The sequence below is a fragment of the Mustela lutreola genome, chromosome 1, assembly GCF_030435805.1.
Source record: "Mustela lutreola isolate mMusLut2 chromosome 1, mMusLut2.pri, whole genome shotgun sequence".
NCBI classification, from domain to species: domain Eukaryota; kingdom Metazoa; phylum Chordata; class Mammalia; order Carnivora; family Mustelidae; genus Mustela; species Mustela lutreola.
Genome location: NC_081290.1, coordinates 5083440 through 5106954, shown reverse-complemented (window position 1 = coordinate 5106954; position 23515 = coordinate 5083440). Strand labels below are relative to the sequence as shown.

Below are 23515 nucleotides of genomic sequence, written 5' to 3'. Positions count from 1 at the left end.
GAACTTCCCTAATTTGGGGAAGGAAACAGGCATCAAAGTCCAGGAGGCACAGAGAACACCCCTCAAAATCAATAAAGATAGGACCACACCCTGTCACCTAACGTAAAACTTACAAGTCTCAGTGACAAAGAGAAAATCATGAGAGCAGCTCGGGACAAGAGGTTTATAACATACAACAGTGGAAATATTAGATTGGCAGCAGACCTATTCAGAGACCTGGCAGGCCAGAAAGGACTGGCAAGCACTAAACAAGAAAAATATGCAGCCAAGAATACTATATCCAGCTAGGCTGTCATTGAAAATAGAAGGAGAGGTAAAATGCTTCCAGGACAAACAAAGCTAAAAGAATTTGCAAACACCAAACTAGCCCTACAGGAAATACTGAAAACGGTCCCCTGAGCTAAGAGAGAGCCTAAAATTACATAGACCAGAAATGAACAGACAGTATGCAGTAACAGTCCTCCTACAGGCAATACAATGACACCAAATTGATATCTTTCAGTAGTTACACTGAATGTGAATGAGCTAAATGCCCTAATCAAAAGACACGAGGCACCAGAATGGATGAAAAAAAGCAAGACCCATTAATAGGTGGTCTGCAAGAAACTCATTTTAGACCCAAAGACACCCTCAGATTTAAAGTGAGGAAGTGGAAAACAATTTACCATGCACATCAAAAGAAGGCTGGGGTAGAAATCCTTATATCAGACAAATTAGATTTTAAACCAAACGCTATAATAAGAGATGCAAAAGGACACTATATCATACTTAAAGGATCTGTCCAAATTGTTAGGAAGATCTAACAATTGTAAATATCTATGCCCCTAACATGGGAATCAGCCAAATTATATAAACCAATTAATCTACAAAATCAAAGATACATATTGACAATAATACAGTAATAGCAGGTTTCTTTAACAGCCCCATCACTGATATGGACAGATTATCTAAGCAAAAGACCAACAAGGAAAAAAAAAAGGCTTTAAATGACACACTGGACCAGATGGACATCACAGATGTATTTAGAACATTCCATCCCAAAGCAACGAATACCCATTCTTCTCTGGTGCACATGACACAGTCTCCAGAATACATCACATACTGGGTCACAAATCGGGTTTCAACCGGTACCAAAAGACTGGGATCATTTCCTGCATATTTTCAGACCACAATGCTTTGAAAGTAATATTCAATCACAAGAGGAAAGTTGGAAAGAACTCAAATATATGGAGGCTAAAGAGCATCCTACAAAGAATGAATGGGTCAACCAGGAAATTTAAGAAGAATTTTAAAAATTCAAAGAAACAGGGACGCCTGGGTGGCTCAGTTGGTAAAGCAGCTGTTGGGTTATGATCCCAGTGTCCTGGGATCGAGTCCCACATCGGGCTCCTTGCTCGGCAGGGAGCCTGCTTCTCCCTCTGCCTCTGCCTGCCTGTGCTCGCTTCCTCGTTCTCCCTCTCTCTCTGACAAATAAATAAATAAAATCTTAAAAATAAATAAATAAAAATTCAAAGAGACAAATGAAAATGAAAACACAACTGTTCAAATCCTTTGGATGCAACAAAGGCAGTCATAAGATTAAAGAATACAGCACTACAAGTCTTTTCCAAATATGCAACCTAACACTTCACTTAAAGGAGCTTCAGAAAGAACTTCAAATAAAGCCTAAACCCAACAGGAGAAGAGAAATAATAAAGATCAGAGCAGAAATCAATGATATAGTCACCAAAAGAAGAACAGAACAGATCAACGAAACTAGGAGTTGGCTCTTTGAAAGAATAAGATCAGTAAACCCTAGCCAGACTTATCAAAAAGAAAAGAGAATGGACCCAAATTAACAAAATCACGAATGAAAGAGAAGAGATCACAACCAACACCAAAGAAATACAAACAATTATAAGAACATATTATGAGAAACTCTACCCCAGCAAATTTGACACTCTGGAAGAAATGGATGCATTCCTAGAGACATATAAGCTACCACAACTGAATCAGGAAGAAACAGAAAACCTGAACAGACCCATAACCAGTAAGGAGATTGAAGTAGTCATCAAAAATCTCCCAAAAACAATAGCCAGGGTCAGATGTCTTCCCAGGGGAATTCTACCAAACATTTCAAAAAGAATTAATACCTATTCTCCTGAAACTGTTCCAAAAAAAGAAATGGAAGGAAAACTTCCAAACTCATTTTATGAGGCCAGCATTACTTGATCCCAAAACCAAAGAGCCCATCAAAAAGGAGAATTACAGACCAATATCCCTGACGAATATGGATGCAAAAATTCTCACCAAAATACTAGCCAATAGGATCCAACAGAACATTAAAAGGATTATTCACCACGACCATGTGGGATTTATTCCTGGGCTGCAAGACTGATTCAACATCCACTAATTAATCAATGTGATACAATACATTAATAAAAGAAAGAACAAGAACTGTAGGATATTCTCAATAGATGCTGCAAAAGCATTTGACAAAGTATAGCATCCTCTCCTAATTAAGACTCTTCACAGTGTAGGTATACCATATCATAATATGGCCAATATCATAAAAGCCATCTATGAAAAACCCACAGCAAATATCATTCTCAATGGGGAAAAACTGAGAGCTTTTCCCCTAAGGTCAGGAACACAGCAGGGATGTCCACTATCACCACTGCTATTCAACACAGTACTAGAAGTCTTAGCCTCAGGAATCAGACAACAAAAAGAAATAAAAGGCATCCGAACTGGCAAAGAAGTTAAATTCTCATTCTTTGCAGATGATACTTTATGTGGGAAACCTCAAGGACTCTACCCCAAAACTGCTAGAACTCATACAGGATATAAAGCCAATGCATAGAAATCAGTTCCATTTGTATACACCAACAACAAGACAGAAGAAGGAGAAACTAAGGAGTCAATCCCATTTAATTACACCCAAAACCATTAGATACCTAGGAATAAATTTAACCAAAGACACAAAGAATCTGTACTCAGAAAACTATAGGATACTCAAGAAAGAAATTGAGGAAGGCACAAAGAAATGGAAAAATGGTCCATGCTCATGGACTGGAAGAACAAATATTGTGAAAATGTCTATGCTACCCAGAGCAATCTACACCTTTAAAGCATTCCCCAACAAAATAGCATCAACTTTTTTCAAGGAAATGAAACAAATAAGCCTAAAATTTATGTGTAACCAGAAAAGACCACAAAAAGCCAGAGGAGTGTTCAAAAAGAAAACCAAAGTTGTTGGCATTACAATTCGGGACTTTAAGCTCTATTATAACGATGTCATCATCAGGATGGTATGGTACTGGCTAAAAACAGACACACAGATCAATGGAATAGAATAGAGAGCCTTATGGTCAACTAACTAAGCTCTATGGTCAACTAATCTTCGACAAAGCAGAAAAGAATGTCCAATAGACAAAAGACAGTCTCTTCAACAAATGGTGTTGGGAAAATTGGACAGCCACAGGCAGAAGAATGAAACTGGACCATTTCCTTACACCACACACAAAAATAGACTCAAGATGGATGAAAGACCTAAATGTGAGACAGGAACCCATCAAAAATCCTTAAGCAGAACACAGGCAGCAATGTCTTTGACTTCAGCTGCAGCAACTTCTTCCTAGAAACATTGCCAAAAGCAAGGGAGGCAAGGGCAAAAACAAACTACTGGGACTTCATCTATCTAAAAAGCTTTTTCACAGCAAAGGAAATAGTCAACATAACCAAAATACAATTGAAAGAATGGGAGAAGATATTTGCAAATGACATATTAAATAAAGGGCTAGTATATAAAATCTATAAGGAACTTATCAAACTCAACACCTAAAGAACAAATAATCCAATCAAGAAATGGGCAGAAGACATGAACAGACATTGCTGCAAAAAGACCAACAGACACATGAAGAAGTGCTCAAAAATCACTTGCCATCAAGGAAATACAAATCAAAACCATGGTGAGATACCACCTCACACCAGTCAGAATGGCTAAAAATTAACCAGTCAGTAAACAACAGGTGTTGGTGAGGATGCGGAGAAAGGGGAACCCTCCTACACTGTTGATGGGAATCAAGCTGGTGCAGCCACTCTGGAAAACAGTAGGTGGTTCCTCAAAAAGTTAAAAACAGAGCTACCCCACAACCCAGCAATTGCACTCCTGGGTATTTACCCCAAATATATACATGTAGTGATCCAAAGGGACACGTGCACCCAAATGTTTATAGCAGCAAGATCCACAATAGCCAGACTATGGGAAGAGCCCAGATGTCCATCAATAGATGAATGGATAAAGAAGATGTGGTGTGTGTGTGTGTGTGTGTGTGTGTACACAATGAAATATCATACAGCCATCAAAAAACCCATAATCTTGCCATTTGGAATGATATGGATGGAAGTAGAGGGTATTATGCATGGAAGTAGAGGGTATTATGCATGGAAGTAGAGGGTATTTTGTTAAGTGAAATAAGTCAATCAGAGAAAGACATTATATGATCTCACTGATATGAGGAATTTGATAAACAAGGCAGAGGATCATGGGGAAGGGAAGGAAAAATGAAACAAAATGAAACTAGAGACGGAGATAAAACAAACTGAGGGTTGTTGGAGTGGACAGGGTGGGAGGGATTGGTTGGTTTGGTGATGGACACTGGGGAGGGTATGTGCTATGGTGAGTGCATTGCATTGTGTAAGACTGATGAATCACAGACCTGTACTCCTGAACCAAATATTACATTAATTTTTTAAAAATCAAATAACCAATGTCAATAAATAAATAAATAAATAGGAAAAACACATGTGAATGCATAATAAAAATTAATGAATTTTATAATGGGGTTTTTATTTCCTAATTTTAAATTTTATTTTATAACATCCATGCAAAACAAGAGATTAGAACTACATTATACAGAAAAAAAGAAAGCACTGGTTAAACATTAATCACTCAGATATGGTTATCAATACCATTGAACTAAAAGCTACCCAACTATCAGATGAGAGAAAAAATTCACTAAATTAAGATTTAACTTCACTTTTACTTTTTCCTTTTAAGAACACTGACAATTACAGGACAATTAAATTCAAGTTTGCAGATTTTTCCAAGGAATATAGTGGCTGAGAAATGTATTCCTTTAAAACAAAACACTCTTATCTTTATCCAGCCATAGAAGTTTTGACCAGAGTATTTATGATCTTTATAAGTTTCACTTTACTAACAATTTTGGTGTTCCAAAAGCCTATCTAAAGGATGCATGTTTAGCATCCCAACTTTTCACAACATGGAATGAACATTATTTTGCATAGCCCATATCTTGCCAGGAAAGGAATGAAGGTTATCATAAGATGACAAACAAACCATCCAGCTGAATCAACATACTGAATCCTGGAAAAAATTATGCCTGCCAGGAGTACCATGCCACAGTTATAACAACTATCTAAAAAACGGAAAGCCCAATATATAAATACAATGAAGTGTAAAGAAGGAACCTCCTAGCTGTTGGGTTCCTTATCAGTAAATGGTTAAAAATTCAGAAATCAAAAAAATCCTCAAAATAAAACAAGTAAGATGATGCTGACACTCTGGTGCTTCCCAAAACTTTACTAACATATTTTAATTAATACATCATAATATATCAGTATAAGTAAAATGCACAGTAGTCACCAACAATATCCAAACAGCCAAAATCCTATAAAAAACACTGTATCTCACCAATAACCAGGAAAAATAAAAAGATGAGAGAGCATGTTTTTAATCCAGGTTGTCCCCAAAATTTTAATATATGCAAAATTGATGATGGTGGTAAGATGAATATTTGCATGTATAGCTGGTATAACTATAAACTGGGAGCTAGCTCAGAGAACAAGCTGGACCATCTTTTAAAAATCTAAACATCCTTGTCCCTATGACTCAACTATTCTATTTCCTGGGATCAACCCCATCTGCTAAGGAAGCATTCAAATAGATACTCACTGCACTGTTGTTTATAACAGCAAAAACAAGGGTAAATGACTAATATCCATTTTACAGAAGTCTATGCTATAGTTTTAAAGGATAAATACATGTCTGCTAAAGTGGAAAGCTATACAAGTAATACTGAGCAGAAACAACTAGAAAATATATAATGATGAAGCACCTGGGTAGTTCAGTCAGTTAAGCAGATTTCAGCTCAGGTCATGATCTCAGGGTCCTGGGATTAAGCCCTGCATTGGGCTCCACATTCAGTGGGGAGTCTGCTTGAGATTCTTTCTCTCTCTCTCTCTGCCCCTCCCCGTGCTTATGCATGCACTCTCTCAAATAAAATAAATCTTTAAGTACATATATAATGATAAAATAGAGTATGTTTTATTTGCAAACTTTTTAAAAACATGCATGAAAAGTAATGTCGTAACATTTCTACTGGTACAATTTTTATATGTAAATGTCTATAAAAATATCTACAAGAACATACATCCAACTTAAAAGCATGTTTACTTACTATGGAGGGAACACGGAATTAAAGATAGTGGTCAAAGAAAATTTTAGTCTTAACAGGAATTTTTACAAGGAGAATAATATATTCATGTGTGACATATACTAAAAATTAATGTTTGTAAGATGAAACTGCAACATCAGTATAGGACAAACCATCAAATAAAGACTGTTTAATAGGTATACACGGTCCTAGAAACAGTACTAGAATTTGGATCAACACAGAAGTCTGTTCTCCTGAACAAAAGAGACAGCAGTTAACACAGTAACAGGTCTCTCAGGATCATACCTAAAATGTGATAAAACAGTAATCCTCCCATTTTTATCACCCATACAAGCCACACCAGGTGCTAGACAGCCCTGCAACCCGCCCTGGAGCCATGCGGAATAGACTGGGGGCAGGGAGTGGGAGAGCAAGAAAATCCTGATCTCTCTGGCCAGTGAAGCCAAAAAAGAAGTACAGCAAGAATTAGGTGGGAAATTCACAGTTAGTGGCAGTGGTAATCCAACATGCTAATGGCAGTCTCTCTAACAAAACCCAAGAGAGCCAACCCATCCCACCTCAGTGACCAGCAGCAATAAGCCTGGTTTGCCCACGGTTAGGGTATCAGCTGAGCCGAGAAGAGCGGACAGAACCCACATGCTAAACCCAAACTGGGGAACTGCCTGCTAAAATTGGGATTTGATTTTATCAAGAGTCTCCAAACATAACATTCAAAATATCCAGGAGACAAGCGAAAATCACTCGTCATACCAAAGACCAGGAATTATCACAAATTAAATGAGAAAAGACTATAACAGAGACCAACACAGAGAAGATTCAGATTTGACAATGACAGAGATTTTAGAGAAGGCGTCATAAAGCTGCTTCAAGGAGTTACTACAAATTCTCTTGAAGCAAGTGAAAAAATAGCCCAAAGAAGCAGTTCTACTTTTTGAAAAGATCCAAAGTGAAATTATTCAACTAAAAAATACAATAATCAAAATAACAAAACTCACTGGGAGGGTACAAAAATAAAGACAACAACAACAACAAAAAATCTCAGAGTGAATCTGAGAATTCCATTTGAACAGTTAAAAGGAAACTAAACTGGGGGTGGGGGTGGGTATAGAATGAACAGAGCCTGAGAGACCTGTGGAACTGTAACAAAAGTTCTATGACTCATATCATCAGAGTCCAGAAGGAGAGAAGAAAGAACGTGGGCTTAAAAAGTATTTTGAGATAATGGCTAAAATGTCTCAAATTTGGTAAATGACATAAACCTACAAACTCAAGAAGGTGAACAAACTTCAAGTAGAATAAATGGAAAGAAATCCACAAGAAGAGACATCATAAACTGCTGAAATCCAAAACAAAAACAACAAAAAAACAAAACCAAAAAAAACCTCATGAACATCAAAGAGAAAAGACACATTACCTATCAGGAAACAACGGGTTTCTTTTCTGAAACCATGGCAGCCAGAGGAAGTGGTACATTTTCAAGTGCCGAAAGAAGAACTGTCAAACCACAAATTCTGCATCCTGAAAAACTTCCCTTCAGAAATCAAGGGGAAACTGAGGCACGTGGGTGACTCCGTCGGTTAGGTGTCTGCCTTTGGCTCAAGTCATGATCTCTGAATCCAGGGATCCAGTCTCTGCTTATCAGGGAGCCTGCTCCTCTCTCCTCCTCTCCCTCTCCCCCTGCTTGTGCTCATTTTCTCTCTCTCAAATGAAGTCTTTAAAAAAAATGTTTAGGGGCGCCTGCGCCTGGGTGGCTCAGTGGGTTAAGCCTCTGCCTTCGGCTCAGGTTATGGTCTCAGGGTCTTGGGATCGAGCCCCGCATCAGTCTCTCTCCTCAGCAGGGAGGCTGCTTCCCCCTCTTTCTCTGCCTGCCTCTCTGCCTACTTGTGATCTCTCTGTCAAATAAATAAAATCTTGAAAAAAAAAATTTTTTTTTTTTTTAAAGAGGGTGCCCGGGTGGCTCAGTCATTAAGCATCTAACTTTGGCTCCAGTCATGATCCCATGGTCCTAGGATCAAGCCCTGCATTGGGCTCCCGGCTCTGCTGGGAAGCCTGCTTCTCCCTCTCCCACTCCCCCTGCTTGTGTTCCCTCCCTCACTGTCTCTTTCTATCAAATAAATAAATAAGAATCTTTAAAAAAAAAATTTTTTTTAAAGAAATCAAGTGGAAATACAAATGTTATAAAAGGAAAACCATGAAACTTTGTTGCTAGCAGACCCGCCCTTAAAAAATGGCTAAAGGAAGCTCTCTAAACAGAAAGGAAATGAAAACAGAAGAACTGGAACATCAGAAAGGAAAGAACAAGCAATGAGTAAAATTAAGGCTAAACACAATGGATTATCCTCTCCAAGCCTCTTAAAATATATCTAAAGGTTAAGGCACAAATTATAACATCTGTGTGATACTCTGTGTAGGTAGAGGAAAGAGTAGAGACAATTACATTTTAATAAAAGTGGGGAGTGTGAAGGCACATAAATGGAAGTAAGGCAACAATAATGCACTTTAGTTTATAAAACATTATCAGGAGACTATGCTAAATATGTATATTGTGATATTTAGAGCAACACTAAGAAAAGAAGAGTTCAAATCAGAACTCTTTAAGTTTCAAAAATAGCATAAATAAAACAATGTAGAATTCAAAATGTTTAGGTAACCCCCAGGAAACCAAGACAAGATAAAGTAAGGAGAAACAGAGGAAACAAACAGAAAACAACTAAAAAAATGGAAGACTTAAGTTCTACAATCAATAATTACTTTAAATTAAATTATCTAAGTATACAAATTAAAAGAGCAGAATCCTGGCAGGACAGATATAAAAACGTGATGCATGGCACAACTGTATATTGTCTACAAGAAACTCATGTCAAATACAACGACGCAGTAGAGTTGAAGGAGGATGGAAAAAGACCGTGCCAGTATTAAACAACAACAACAAAAAAGCATAGTGGTTATATTAACAGCAGCTAAAGCAGACTTTAAAGAGCAAGGAAAATACTAGAAACAAAGAAGATCATTACATAATAATAAGTTTCAAACCATCACATTAGAATGTAGTAATTCTAAATATGTATACACCAAATAATACACCTTCAAAAAACACGATGCAAAAACTGACATGGCTGAAAAGAAAAACAGACAAATCTATAATTACAGTTGGGAATTTCTACACTATAATGTCAGTATTTATAATAGCACTAGATAAAAAATTAGAAAAGATAAAGACGAACAGAATAGCACCCCCAACTAACATGATCTAATTTAATTTACATTTATAGAACCATTCACCAACAATAAAACAGACCCCAGAAAATTTAAAAGAACTAAAATAATGCAGACTGTGTTTTCCAACTGGAATCAGACAAGTATAACAGAAAGAACAAGAAACAACATGTTTCTAAATAATCCATGAGTGAAACATGTTTGAGCAACATGTTTGCTCATGAGCAACATGTTTCTAAATAATCCATGAGTGAAAGAGGATGTCTCAAAGGAAATTTTTAAAAATACATCAAACAGATGAAAATACAACATATCCAAATTTGTGGGGTACAGCTAAAGTAGTTCTGAGAGGAAGAACTATAATGCTACATGCTTGCATTTATAAAAAGGAAGAATTTCAAATCAAACTGTTTTTTCTTCAAGTAAGAAAAAGAACAAAATAAAACAGACAGAAGGAATTACTAGGATATAAGGAAACAGAAAGCTTAAACATAAAAGAACAGAAAAAAGTATACAGTGCAAATTCTAACCAGAAAGAACTTGCATAGCTACATATTTTCATTAGCCATACTAATATTAAAGTAATAAGAATAGCATCAGGAGCTGATAAAACACTTCAAATAACCAGAAAAATGAAACACATGAAAATATACCCTCATTATATATAATTAAAAAGAAATAGTAGGAGCAAAGAAGGTGATTACATAATGATAAAACAATCAATCCTTTTGATCCCTGCAAGAGCTATAAGAAATAAACAAATCTACAAAGGGGGAAATTTTAACACAGGTCTACAAATAATGAATAAAAACAAAGTACCGAGTATATATTTCTTATTCAAACAATGAACAAACTTAAACTAATATTTACAGAATACCAAATAACTACAAAATGCATATTCTATTTCAGTGCATCTTAACATTTAGAAAAATTAAGCATATACTGGCTAATAAATAACACATTTTAAAATTTTTGATCAATTAGAATACTCTCTGACCACAATGAAATTAAGCTAGGAATCAATGACAAAGAAAACATCTCCCCTAAAAATAAAGATACTTCTAAGTGATTCATCTAAAAAGAAATGATGAGAGTTATTAGAAAATATAAACTGGGTGTGCCTGGGCAGCTCAGTCGGTTAAGTGTCTGTCTTCGGTTCAGGTCATGATCCCGGGGTCCTGAGATGGAGTCCTGCACTGGGCTCCCTGCTAGGCAGGGAAGTCACCTCTTCCTCTCCATCTACCTCTCCCCCTGCTCATGCTCTCCCTGCTCTCACTCTCTCAAATAAAATCTTAAAATATAGATAGATAGATACATAGATAGGTAGATAGATACAAACTGGATGATAATGAAAATAATACAAATTAAAACTTGAAGGATGCAGCTAAAAGCCATATTTAAAAGGAGATTTATAAGTAAATACTTTGAGGAAAAAAAGAAAGTCTAAAAGTTAATGATTTAGACGTTAAGAAGTTAGAAAAAGAACAGCAAAGAAAACCCAAAGAAAGGCAAAGGAATAAAAATTAAAAATCACTGATATTAAAAATAAGAGCACACCAATAAAGTTAAAAATTGGTTCTTTTTTCCAAAGAAAATATCAATAAATACCTGGGCAAGACTATGCATGAAGGGCAACATAAATAACTAATATCTGGAATGGAAAGAGACATCACTATATATCAAATAAACATTAAAAGATATTCTGAACAACTTTACGTCAATAAATGTGAAGATTTAGATAAAATGGGAAAATTACAAAAAAACACAACTTTCAGAAACTGATAGAGAAATCAAGAATCAGAACAGTACTACAGTTATTAAAGAAATTTAATCAGTAATTGAGAATTTCCTTCAAAGAAACCCCAGACTCCGATGTATTCTATAAGACGTGTAAGAAGTAAGAACACCTTGGGGCACCTGGGTGGCTCAGTCGGTTAAGCATCTGCCTTCAGCTCAGCCCAGGGTACTAAGATTGGGTCCTGCATCTGGTTCCCTGCTCAGTGGGGAGCCTGCTCCTCCCCCTCTCTCTCTGGCCCTCCCCACTTCGGATCCACACATGCATGCACACACATGCTCTATGTCAGATAAATGAATAAAATGTTAAAAAAAAAACCTCAAATACTCTTTCAAATAACAGAAAATAAATTTTATGATGCCAGTATAGTCTTTTTATTAAAACATGACAAGGATAGTGAAAAAAGGAAAATATCAGCCACTCTCACTCAAACTCACATGTGAAAAATCCTAAGTAAAATATTAGCAAACTGCATAAAGGGATATATAAAAAACTATATTACAACCTATTTTAATTTAAGAATAGAAAGGTGGTATAACATGAAAATAACCAGTGCATTTACCAAAGTAACAGATAAAGAACAGAAAATATATCTTTATCTTAACAGAGAAAGAGCATGTGAAAAATTAAACATTTGTTCATATTAAAAAATTAGAAACTAACAAACTAGGAACAGAAGAAAATGTATTAATCTGATAAGCTTCCTTAACTTATATAATGGTGAAGTTCACATTAAATTGTAATTAATAAAAGCTATAAATTTTGAAATTAGACAAATTATCACTACTTTTGGTTATCATCTACTGGTGATCTTAGCAAGTACAATAAGACAAGAAAAAGAAATAAAAGATATAAAGAATGAGAGAGTAATAAAAGTGTCATTATTCACAAATTATACAATTGTAGAAACAAATAAAAATACATTAGGATTAAAAAGAGGTTAGCAAAGTGGCTGTATATGTATTTACCAAAAGCATTTACAAGTGTTCAGCAAAGTATATGAACACCAATAAATATATAAAACCCAACTATGTTCCATAAATAAGCAATAATAACCTTATTAAGATTCATTTCTGAAAAGACAGTTTATGAGGCCATCAGAAAGTCAATACCTAGGCTGGGTGATGGACATTGAGGAGTGTACGTACTATAGAGAGAAAAATAAAATAAAATAAAAAGTCAACACCTAGAAAAAATGTAATTTAAAAAAAAGTGAAGACCACTACACAGAAACCTAAAACTCAATAGTGGGAGAGATTAGAGAAAGCACAATAAATCAAAGAATATTCAACACTGTTAGTTCAAAAGATCCAGTGTTGTAAACATGTCAATTCTTTCCAAAGCAATCTATAGATTCAATATATTCTCAACCTAAATCCCTAGGGGAGAAATTTGAAAAGCCAATTCCAACAATTTTAATGAAAATACAAGGTAAAGGAAGCACAGGCCTAAAACTAGCTTAGACTTCAGAATCAAGTCAAGAGGGAAGACCTACTCTATGGTCTTAAGACATTTTATAAAAATACCGTAATTAATGACATTGTTATACTGTCTTAAAGACTACTAGAAATGAACAGAGGATACAAAACATCAGAAATAAACTCATATATACAATGACAATTTATGACGAAGATGGCAATAAAAAGCAGTAATGAAAGGACAGTCTTTTCAGTAAGTGACTTGAGGTCAATTTAATCTGTATAATGGAAAAGTTATGAAAATTGACTCCTGTGCTATACAAATTTCAATTCTAGGAAGATACTAGCTTTAAATATTACAAGTTAAAGATAGAATTTTTAGATATAGGAAAATATATCCTTGAGCTTGAGGTAGGGAAAAATTCTTAAATAGCACACAAAAGCAATGCCATAATAGAAAAGATCAATAAATTCAATTCTTTAAAATGTTTTCTGTTCGTCAAAAGACAAATTAAGAAAGAGGAAAGGCAAACACAGCATGGGGGAGGCTACCAGCAATATATACACCAACAGATGACTTGTATCTAAAGCAATGAAGAACTCCTTAAAAATTACACACACATACACCCATATCAATGCATCAAGTGGCTACATCTATTTAGAGAATGGAGATATGTATTTTTAAAGCAGAAAGGAAATAGTGTACACATACATAGCTAAATTAAACTTTTAGCCATATATTCTTAATTTGTTATTGAAAAGACTTCTCTTAAGTTTATTATCTCTCACCCACCAAATTTTAGTCTTTATAGCCAAAAAATGTTAGATGATATTAATTTGGTTTTACATTATTGTAAATGTTACTTTAAAAAAAAAATTTGTATGTAGGTGTCTTCTATGATGGAGAGAGAATTAAAGAGTATATGTTCCATAAATAAAGATTAAATTTCACACTTTTCTTTAAAAAAAGGGGGGGGATAGACAACATACTGTGATGATGGCCTCATGCTAGAATCTAGATTTCTCTAGCTCTGTTTCAGGATTCTGTATTTTAGAAAGACATTATTCTAAGAAAAAGATCTGAATTTAAGCATCTACAATCTTTTACTCATATTCTGAATACTTAAGCAAAAAAAAAAAAAATCGTGTCAATACTTAAAAGATTTCTTACAGAAAAATTTCCATTTGGAATACAACTATTTTAGTCAGATCTGGTGTTCTTAATCAAAATCCTGCTCACAAATCTCTACAACTGTGTAGTCAATCAAACTGTAATTTCATGCACAAAAAGTGTGTACAGTGTATGTGATCCACGTAATATCCATCAAATTCAAATAATTAATAACTATATATTTGTGATTAAGAGCAAGAGAATCTTGGGTTCACAGTGCTGGCATTAACCAGCTGTGTTAACTTGGGAAAATTAATTTATTCGCTGAATCTCAGAACTTCCATATGTACAATATCAGTAAAAATTTGGACCTCTTAGATTCTTAGAAAAATTAAATGAGATAATTTAACTAAAGCTCCTAATATATTGCTTGGTAAATACAAACCACTCAGTATATGAAAAGAATGTCCCACTACCATGGGATACAGTAACAGAAGAAAATCTAAAACTGAGAAGCTATTAAAAAAAAAAAGGTCAAAGAGCATCTGTCATATTATTTCGCAGTAATACATGTAGAGTTCACTGACTGATCATTAAGAGTTACCTGCAAGATTGTCAAGCATGAAGTTCAGTAGCTTTCGGGTTCCATCTGGGTCCTGGTATAAATTGAGAATATCCTGTGATAAAGGATTGCCTAAAGCAGAATACAAAAATAAAATCTGTAAGACAGACAGATGTACACAATAAAATACTAATTTTGTAAAGTGAATTTTAAAGTATTTAATCTGTTACATAAATTTAAAGAAATTATGTGAATCTAAAGAAATACTTTAAGATAGTCATAAAATTTCAAAAATGTTCTTTCCAGATTTCACTGTTTATACTATATACCTACAATTCATGTCTGCCAAAATCACATTTATAAACATATATATTAATCTTAGTCAATTCTGAAGTAATATCACAATTCAGCACCCTGAATTAACCTTTATAAGTTCTACTTTATCTCTGAAGGCAATATTCTAACTGAAAGACAAACAGTCCTATATGAGAAAGAATGAATGCTATCATTTAAAAAAAAAATCTCCTTTTTTTCTTCCTAGTTAGAGTGTTTATATTACATGGAGAAAGGAAGACATTTCAAGTTAAAGGAAAACCTTGTACAAACATGAGTTGGTAAAATATGAGAGGAAAATAAGAATTTTTTCATGATGGTGATCAGGAATATCTGAGTACTAACAGTCAGATGTATCAAATATTTTTAAAAAAAAGCTTATTGTCAAGTTTATATATTCCCTTCAGAAATAAAAGAGGAATTTGTTCAGACAGGCATGCAAGAACAGTCTTGCAAAAAGATCTGAAAAGACAAAAACCATGGAACTTCCAGAAACAAAGGTTTTAACTACTGAAGCAAACAAAATCTTCAACACACACTCAGCAGAACAACTAAAATTTAAAAATATTGACCAAAAAAGTAAAAGAAAAATGTAGGGTACTTGGAACTCTCATATTGCTAGTACAAATATAAAATGCTCCAACTGTGGTGAAAATCTGGTTGGCAGTTTCCAAATGACAATGAATGAGAGAAATGAAATGAAAGAGAAAAATGAAATTACCTGGTGTGACAAAAATGCCCTTATCTTAAGGTAGGCAGTGGTAACACATGTGTATACTTTTATCAAAATTAGACACAGTGCATACTAAAATACTGGGATATTTTACTACATATAATTATAACTCAAAGTACTAGGCAGGAAAAAAAAACTATGATCAACCAGTTAGGCAGTATATCAGACACAACTAAAAATAAAATTAGTCAACAGAAAAAAATACATTCAAAAAAACTACCGAATATGCATCACAAAGAGTCAGAAAGATATAAAGCAGGAGACAGTAATAGATATGTTAAGATAAGAAATCTTAACATATATTAAATTGGAGCTCTAGAAATAAAGAACAGGAGTTGGGTTTCTGGCTCAATATATAAAGAACCTGGAAGTTAGTCACTCCTGTCTGCACAATTGAAGTCATAAGGCAAATTGCTGCCATGAACACAAACAAGCAGATACAAAGAATCACAGCCGAACGGAAGCAAAAGTCTAGATACAGGAGCCCAGGAATAGAGCTAGGATCCGTGGACACATTTTAAGTCATAATGAACAAATTGCTGGAGGCATGGAGAAAATTAGCTTGAGAGTTTAAAAAAAAAAAAAAAAAAAAAAATCAAAGGCACCCAATCTTAGGAGCCTCCAATAGGTCCCTGAGTTTTACTTCCAAGACCCCACTAGGTTTTTAATATAAAAACTGGGGGAAAAAATTCCCCTTGTGTTTCTGGGGGCAGTAATGCTCCTATTAACAAGTCCTGCATGCAAGGAAAAGTATTTTAGCAGAATATAATGAGGTCAGTTTTTACCTTTTAATCTCAAGTAAATACCCGACACTCCAGCCCCCTCTAACCGATTTGGGGCAGAGAGAGTAGGAAGGAACAGATCTACCTCAAATGCCCATTAAAACGCTGAGACCTAATCATAAAACTACAGGACTCTTCCTCTCTTTCCACATCTTAAAACTGCTTGAGTGTTGCTCCTGTGTAGTAAGATAATTACGGTAAATAAAACTATGAGCCTCAGAGTCTCTAGGAAAAGCCAAAGGCAACAAAGGAGAAAAAACAAGAAAACTGAAGGAAATTTTAGATTCTGACATACAACAGCAGCAAACAATAAACAATGGCTAGTCTAAGTCCTAGCCAGAAAGAGAGTTTGGAAAGAAGTGAGAAGATGCATTATTTTAAAAGAAAAAGGCAGCAAACTTTCAAAACATAATTTTTTTTTAAATGACTAAACTGACTGAAGAAGCACAATGTATACAAAGAAGTATATGAAAGGATTTCATTTTACTTTGTACTGCAAACTAGAGAATGCCAATTGCAAGCAGAAACCTTTAAAACCTATTAGGGAAAATAACTAATTACTTAAAACAAAAACAAAACAAAAAACATGGTAAGGGCAGTAAAATTCATTAGCAAGAATGGAAGCTGGAATACAGAGGAATAGTATTTTCAAAGGCTGCAAAACGGTGTTCCAGACTTCAACACTCCTCCACTAGTTATCAACAAAAGAAGTAGTAAACAAAGTCAGTAAAGATGGAGATCAGAAAAACACATCAAGCAGCTTGACCTGATATTTATGTAATACTGAGGAAAATACACAATTTTTTCAAGTGTACACGAACAGCCACCAAGACAGACCATATTCTGGTCCAGAAAACAAACTGTAACATGTTTTAAAGAAATGAAGTAAGAGCATATTGACCATTAAAAAACTATAAATCAACAACAGAACTAGAAAATCTCCAAGTACTTAGAAATTAAACATCACACTTCCATGGCTCAAAGATAAAAATCACAAAAAGTTTCAATTAAAATGAAAATACATTACCAAATTGTAAGATGAACCTAAGTCAGTATCTAGACAGAAATTTATAACATTAAATTCTTATATTGGAAAAAATATCTAAAATTAAGGACTTAACTTACATATTAAGAATCTTAAAAAAGGGGTACTTGACAAAGGGCTGATGGCCAAGATCTATAAAGAACTCCTCAAACTCAGCACATAAAAAACAGATAATCATGTCAAAAAATGGAGAGAAGACATGAACAAACACTTCTCCAAAGAAGACATACAAATGGCTAACAGACATATGAAAAAAATGTTCATCATCACCAGGCATCAGAGAGACTCAAATCAAAACCACACTGAGATACCACCTTACATCAGTTAGAATGGCCAAAATTAACAAGACAGTAAACAACGTGTGTTGGAGAGGATGTGGAGAAAGGCGAACCCTCTTACACAGTTGGTGGGAATGCAAGTTGGTGTAGCCACTTTGGAAAACAGTGTGGAGTTCCATGGAGGACAAGGGGAGTTAGAGAGGAGAAGGGAGTTGAAGGAAATTGGAAGGGGAGGAACCATGAGAGACTCTGAAAAACAATCTGAGGGTTTTGGGGGGGAGGTTGGGGGAACCAGGTGGTGGGTATTAGAGAGGGCATGGATTGCATGGAGCACTGGGTGTGGTGCAAAAACAATGAATACTGTTAACGCTGAAAATAAATTTTTAAAAAATGAAAAAAATGGGGGGGGGGGGTACTTGAGGGCTCAGTCATTAAGCACCTGCCTTCAGTTCAGGTCATGATCTCAAGGTCCTGGGATCAAGTCCCCATTCAGGCTCGCTGCTCCATGGGGAGCCTGTTTCTCTCTCTCCCACTTCCCCTGCTTGTGTTCCCTCTCTCACTGTGTCTCTCTGTCAAATAAATAAATAAAATCTAAAAAAGAAAAAAAATCTAAAAAAAGAAAAGCAAATAAACCCCAAAGAAACCAGAAAGAAAAATAAAGAGCAGAAATCAATAAAATTTACAACGAAAAACAAGAGACTACTACTGAGCCTAAATATGGTACTCTGAAAAAGAGACAAAGGAAATTGATAAACCTATGCTTGATCAAGAAAAAAAAGACACAACTCATAAATATAAAGAATTAAATAAGGAATACTCCTTGAGGCATTAGGACAGGCAATACTAAGGAAACTTTGTTCTTAAGTTCAACAACTTAGAAAAAAATGACCAAATGTCTTTAAAGAAAATATCACACATCACTCAAAACAAAATAGATAGAAACCTCAGCCAAAAATGTCAGAGTAAGGACCTCCAAAAATCTGCCCCTTCATAAGAGCAAAATGGCAGAATATGGGTAAAGTAATTTGTGGAGTTTGAGTTCTTCTGGGCCCTCACTGCCAAGGCAGCCTGGAAACCAGTGAAGTAACCAAGACTGAACTAGAGCCTTTCAAAACCTCATTCTCAAGACTAGCCATTATCTGACTTGTGTGCTGGTAGTTCCTTAACTCCTGCAAGTCCTAAAAGTCTTCCACCTGAAGGGGGAGAGGGTGTAAGGGCACGTACATTTGTGGAAATCATTACTGGTAAATGATCTAACTTATGGCTGCCTGAGGTCAGTGAAACAGGTAAGGCAGACAAAAGACTAACCTAAATGCTTAAAAGGAAACGCTTTGGAGTAAGATGTCAATAAGGGCTTTGTAAAGTTCTGACATATTCCAGGTTATCTAGAAAACCATAAATGTGGGCAGCTTTGCATATGCTTAGGAAAGACCTAAAAACAATCTAAGCTCTCACCTCTTCCTGATCTTGAGGCTGTGCACAAGTCAGAATCTGAACAGTAAAATGGACAGATTTCAGTGGCTCAGTCAGTAGAATATGTAGCTCTTGATCTTGGGGTCATAGGTTCAAGCCCCCTGGTGTGTGTAGAGATTACTTAAAAATAAATCTTTAAAAAAAAAAAAAAAAACTATGGAGGCCAAAAGGTAAGAGAATGATATATTCAAAGTGCTGAAAGAAAAAAATTGCCAACTAAGAATTCTATATCTAACAAAAATATCCTTCTTAGATGAGGGAAAAATTAACACTTTCCCAGATAAACAAAAACTGAATGAGTTTGTGACTACATCAGTCCTACAGAAAATATTAAAAGGATTCCTGGATGGTAACTTGAATCTGTATGATAAAGAGTACCAATAAAGATAACTACATAAGTATCTATGATGACAGTATACATATAATTAGTGGTTTTACCACTTTTCAATCTAAGAGACAACTACATATAGCAATAATGATAAATCTATGTTGATGGCCACAATATACAAAGATGATACTTATGACAGTAACAGCATAAATGAGAAGTTGAATGGAGTTATATATATGTGCAAAACTTTTTTTTAACATTACTTAAATTAAGTTGATAATCCAAATTAAGACTTTACTATAAATAAGATGTTAATTATAATTCCCCAGGGTAATCACTAAGAAAACAGGTCAAAATAATACAGCAAGAGAAACAAGGAATAAAATTGGCACACTAGAAAATATTCATTTAACACAAAAAAAGAAGGCATTAATTGAGAAACAGAGGAATGAGAAGGAACTAAGATACAGAAATAGCAAAATGTAATGAAAATCCTACCTTATCAGCAAATACATTAAGTATAAGTGGATTAAACTCTGATTAAAATGCAGAGATTAGCAAAATTAATAAAACAATTAATTTTATGCTTTCCACAAAAGATACACTGTAGATTCAAAGACACAAATAAATTGAAAGTAAAGAATAGAAGGTATGCCATGCAAACAGAAAAGAGGGGAGTGGTTATACTAAGAAAGGGATAATCTCAATGTTCTTTACCAGTGAAAGAAATTGAATTAGTAGTTAAAAACCTTTCAACAAAAAAATTCCAGGCACATATGGTTTTACTGAAAAATTCTACCAATCATTTAAGGAAGCAGTAATACAATTGTTATGCAAGCTCTTCTAGAAAAAAGAAGTGTTAAGTTACACTTTCCAACTCATTTTATGAAGTCACCAGTATCCTGGAATCAGATCAAGGACATTTTAAGAAAAACACTATACAATGTCTTATGATCACTAATGTATACCTTCTCAACAAAATAGTATATATTTAGATACATACGAATAAATATATTTAGATATATACTAGTATATATATTTGGTATATATTTACATAATACATTTCAATATATTAGAATGAGAATACATAATGACCAAGTCAGTTTTGAAATGGGAATAGAGGCTGGCTCAACATCTGAAAATCATTTAAGTAATTCAACACATAAACACAATAAGGAAAAAAAATTGCAAGAACACCTCTTAGTCACACACAAATTATTGGATCATATTCGACTTGCATCAATGACAAAAATCTTCAAGCAAAAGTGAACTAGAAGGAAATTTATTTAACCGGAAAAAGCATCTACCAACAAACTTGTCAACTGATATAATTAATGGTGATAGACTGTTTTTGCATAAAATTGAGAACAAGGCAAGGATGTGCACTGTCATCACATGTATTTAATACTCTCCTAATACTACTGCCAATGAGATAAGGCAACAAATTAAAACAATATGTATCAGAAAGGAAGAAATGAAACAGTCTCTATTCACAGATTAAAAGATTGTAAAAGTTTACAGATGTTGCAAGAGACCAGGTCAATGTATTTAAAAAACAACTGTATCTTAGTTCTATAGTATCAATGAATAAGTAGAAATTCAAAAACCACTATCATTTACAACTGCATCAAAAATATCAAGTAAGTATAATATAGCAAAATATTTATAAGATCTGCATGCTGAAATCTAAAAAGCATTAAAGAAATAAGGAAGACTTGCATAAATGAAGAGATATACTGTATTAGCAGATTGGAAAACACAATCTTAAATCCTAAAATTAAGATACTGAATCTCCTCAGACTGATCTACATGTTCATCACAATCCCCCCAAAATTTTAGCAGGATATTTTGCAGAAATAATAAGCTGACTCTACAATTTATATGGAAATGTAAAGTATCTAAAGGTATAAGAGCAAATGTGAAAAATAATCACAAAGTTGAAGATCTCTTGCTACATAACCACAAAGAGTGGTATCAAAAGGTAGAATAGTGTAATTCAAAAATATCTGAACCCACGTTAAAAACAAAATAAAGTCAGAAAGGATTAAAAAAAAGTCCAGGAGTGTCTGGAGGGCTCACTTGATTAAACACCGAACCCTTGATTTTGGCTCAGTTCATGATCTCAGGGTCCTGGGATCAAGTCCCAGCCTGGGCTCCCCCCGCTCAGCACAGAGTCTGCTTGTCTCCCTCTCCCTCCGCCCCTCCCCCTGCTTGCACACATACTCTCTCTCAAATAAATAAATCTTTAAAAAAAAAAAAAAGCAAAGTCCAGCTATATACTATTTGTAAGAGATACACCTAAGCATGAGTACACATAAAGTTTGAAAGTAAACAGATGATAAAATATATATCAGACAAACATTAACCAAAAGAAAACTTGCACAGCTGTAATATTAGACAACATAGACCATAAGATGAAAATACTTAACAAGAGAGGAAAAGGATCACTACCTAATATCAGATTCTATTTGCCAGAAGGTATAGCAATATATACAATACAGCAAATATACTGCAATATATAGATGTACGTGGTATACCTAATAAAATAATCTCAAAGGGTATAAAGCAAAAGCTTAGTAAACTACATAGGGAAATTAGCATATCCACAATTTTAGTGGATATTTTAGCATTAATCACCTTAATTACTAAGAAAGCAGAGTCAAAAATTTGTAGAGATAGATAAAACCTGAGCAACAAATCTGATCTAATTGACAAATATACCAATCTATGCCCAACAATTAGAAAAACAATATTCTTGCAGATGCAAAAACATTTACAAAAATTGATCACATACTTTATCACATACTAGGTCATAAGTATGAATCAACAGATGTCAAAGGATGGATTCATACAGATTACCCTAACTGCCTATAATGCAGTTAACTTTAATGCTAACAATAAAAAAAGATATATTTAAAATCATATATGAATGGAAATATTAAATAACTAATGGGTCAAAGAAGATATGATAACCTGTATTAAAAGTACTTAGGCCAAAACAAAAATGAAAATACTTCATATCAAAATTGTGGGATGCAAAAACAACAACAAAAATAGCCAAATAGGCACACTTATAGCCTTACTTAAATGCTTATATAAAATAAATATAAATATATATAATAAAAATATTATATATACCTATATTATGTATAATATATAAAAGAAATATAAAATAAGAAAATCTAAGTATAAACGAAACCATGTATCCAACTTAAAAAGAGAAAAAAGCGAAATTTATATCTAGACAAAACAGAATAAAGAAACACAGAAATGAACCAGTTTTTGAAAAATAAAAGATAACATTGACTCAATGAAAATAACGTAACGGACAAATCCGTAGGGAGGCTACATCAGAAAAAATAGCACAAATAAACAATCTTAGAAATGAAGAGGGGTGATACAGCTATAATAGAACACTGTAAAAATGTATCAAGACAGTATTATGAACACTCACGCAAATAAACATAAAAAATTAAAAAGCTAACAAATTTTAAAAAAAACTAACAAATTCCAGTAGTACACATATGGTCCAACAAAACTGACTCATTAACAATCAGAAATCCTCAATAGTTCTTAAAACTACAAATATATTGGGGTGGTACTTAAATATCTTCCACAAAGAAACAACTGGCAATGAGAGTTTTACAGAATTATTCAACCAAAATTTTAAGGAACACATTAGCTCAATCTTACACAAATTCTTTAAGAAAAAGCAATTAAGAAGTTTACTTAGGTCTGTCTTGTTCATGAGCAAATGTTTAAAATTCCTAAAAAATTTTTTTTTATTGGGAGAGGCAGTCCACCAGGGACCTGCGCTTCCCTATTCATTCTTGGTGAATGTGACAGATTCTGAGGCTTTTGAGTTTGATGCTGAGCAGTTTCTGCAGCTACTTACATAGGCAACTAAACAGGTTAAGGCAACCACAGCAATATTTCCAGGTAACTCTTTGCCCCCCCACCCCCGGGGAATCAGAACTAGC

At 34.3% G+C, this 23515-nt stretch overlaps 1 protein-coding gene across 4 annotated transcripts in view; it reads right to left on the bottom strand.

The window, feature by feature from the left end:
- The window catches only part of CNOT6L (CCR4-NOT transcription complex subunit 6 like), a 117372-nt gene that overhangs the window by 37441 nt on the left and 56416 nt on the right, over positions 1–23515 (bottom strand). For all 4 annotated transcript variants that reach the window (XM_059157774.1, XM_059157627.1, XM_059157551.1 and 1 more), the window contains exon 5: positions 14606–14695. In XM_059157774.1, coding sequence (XP_059013757.1) covers positions 14606–14695 — 90 coding nt within the window. The remainder of the gene's footprint in view (positions 1–14605; positions 14696–23515) is intronic.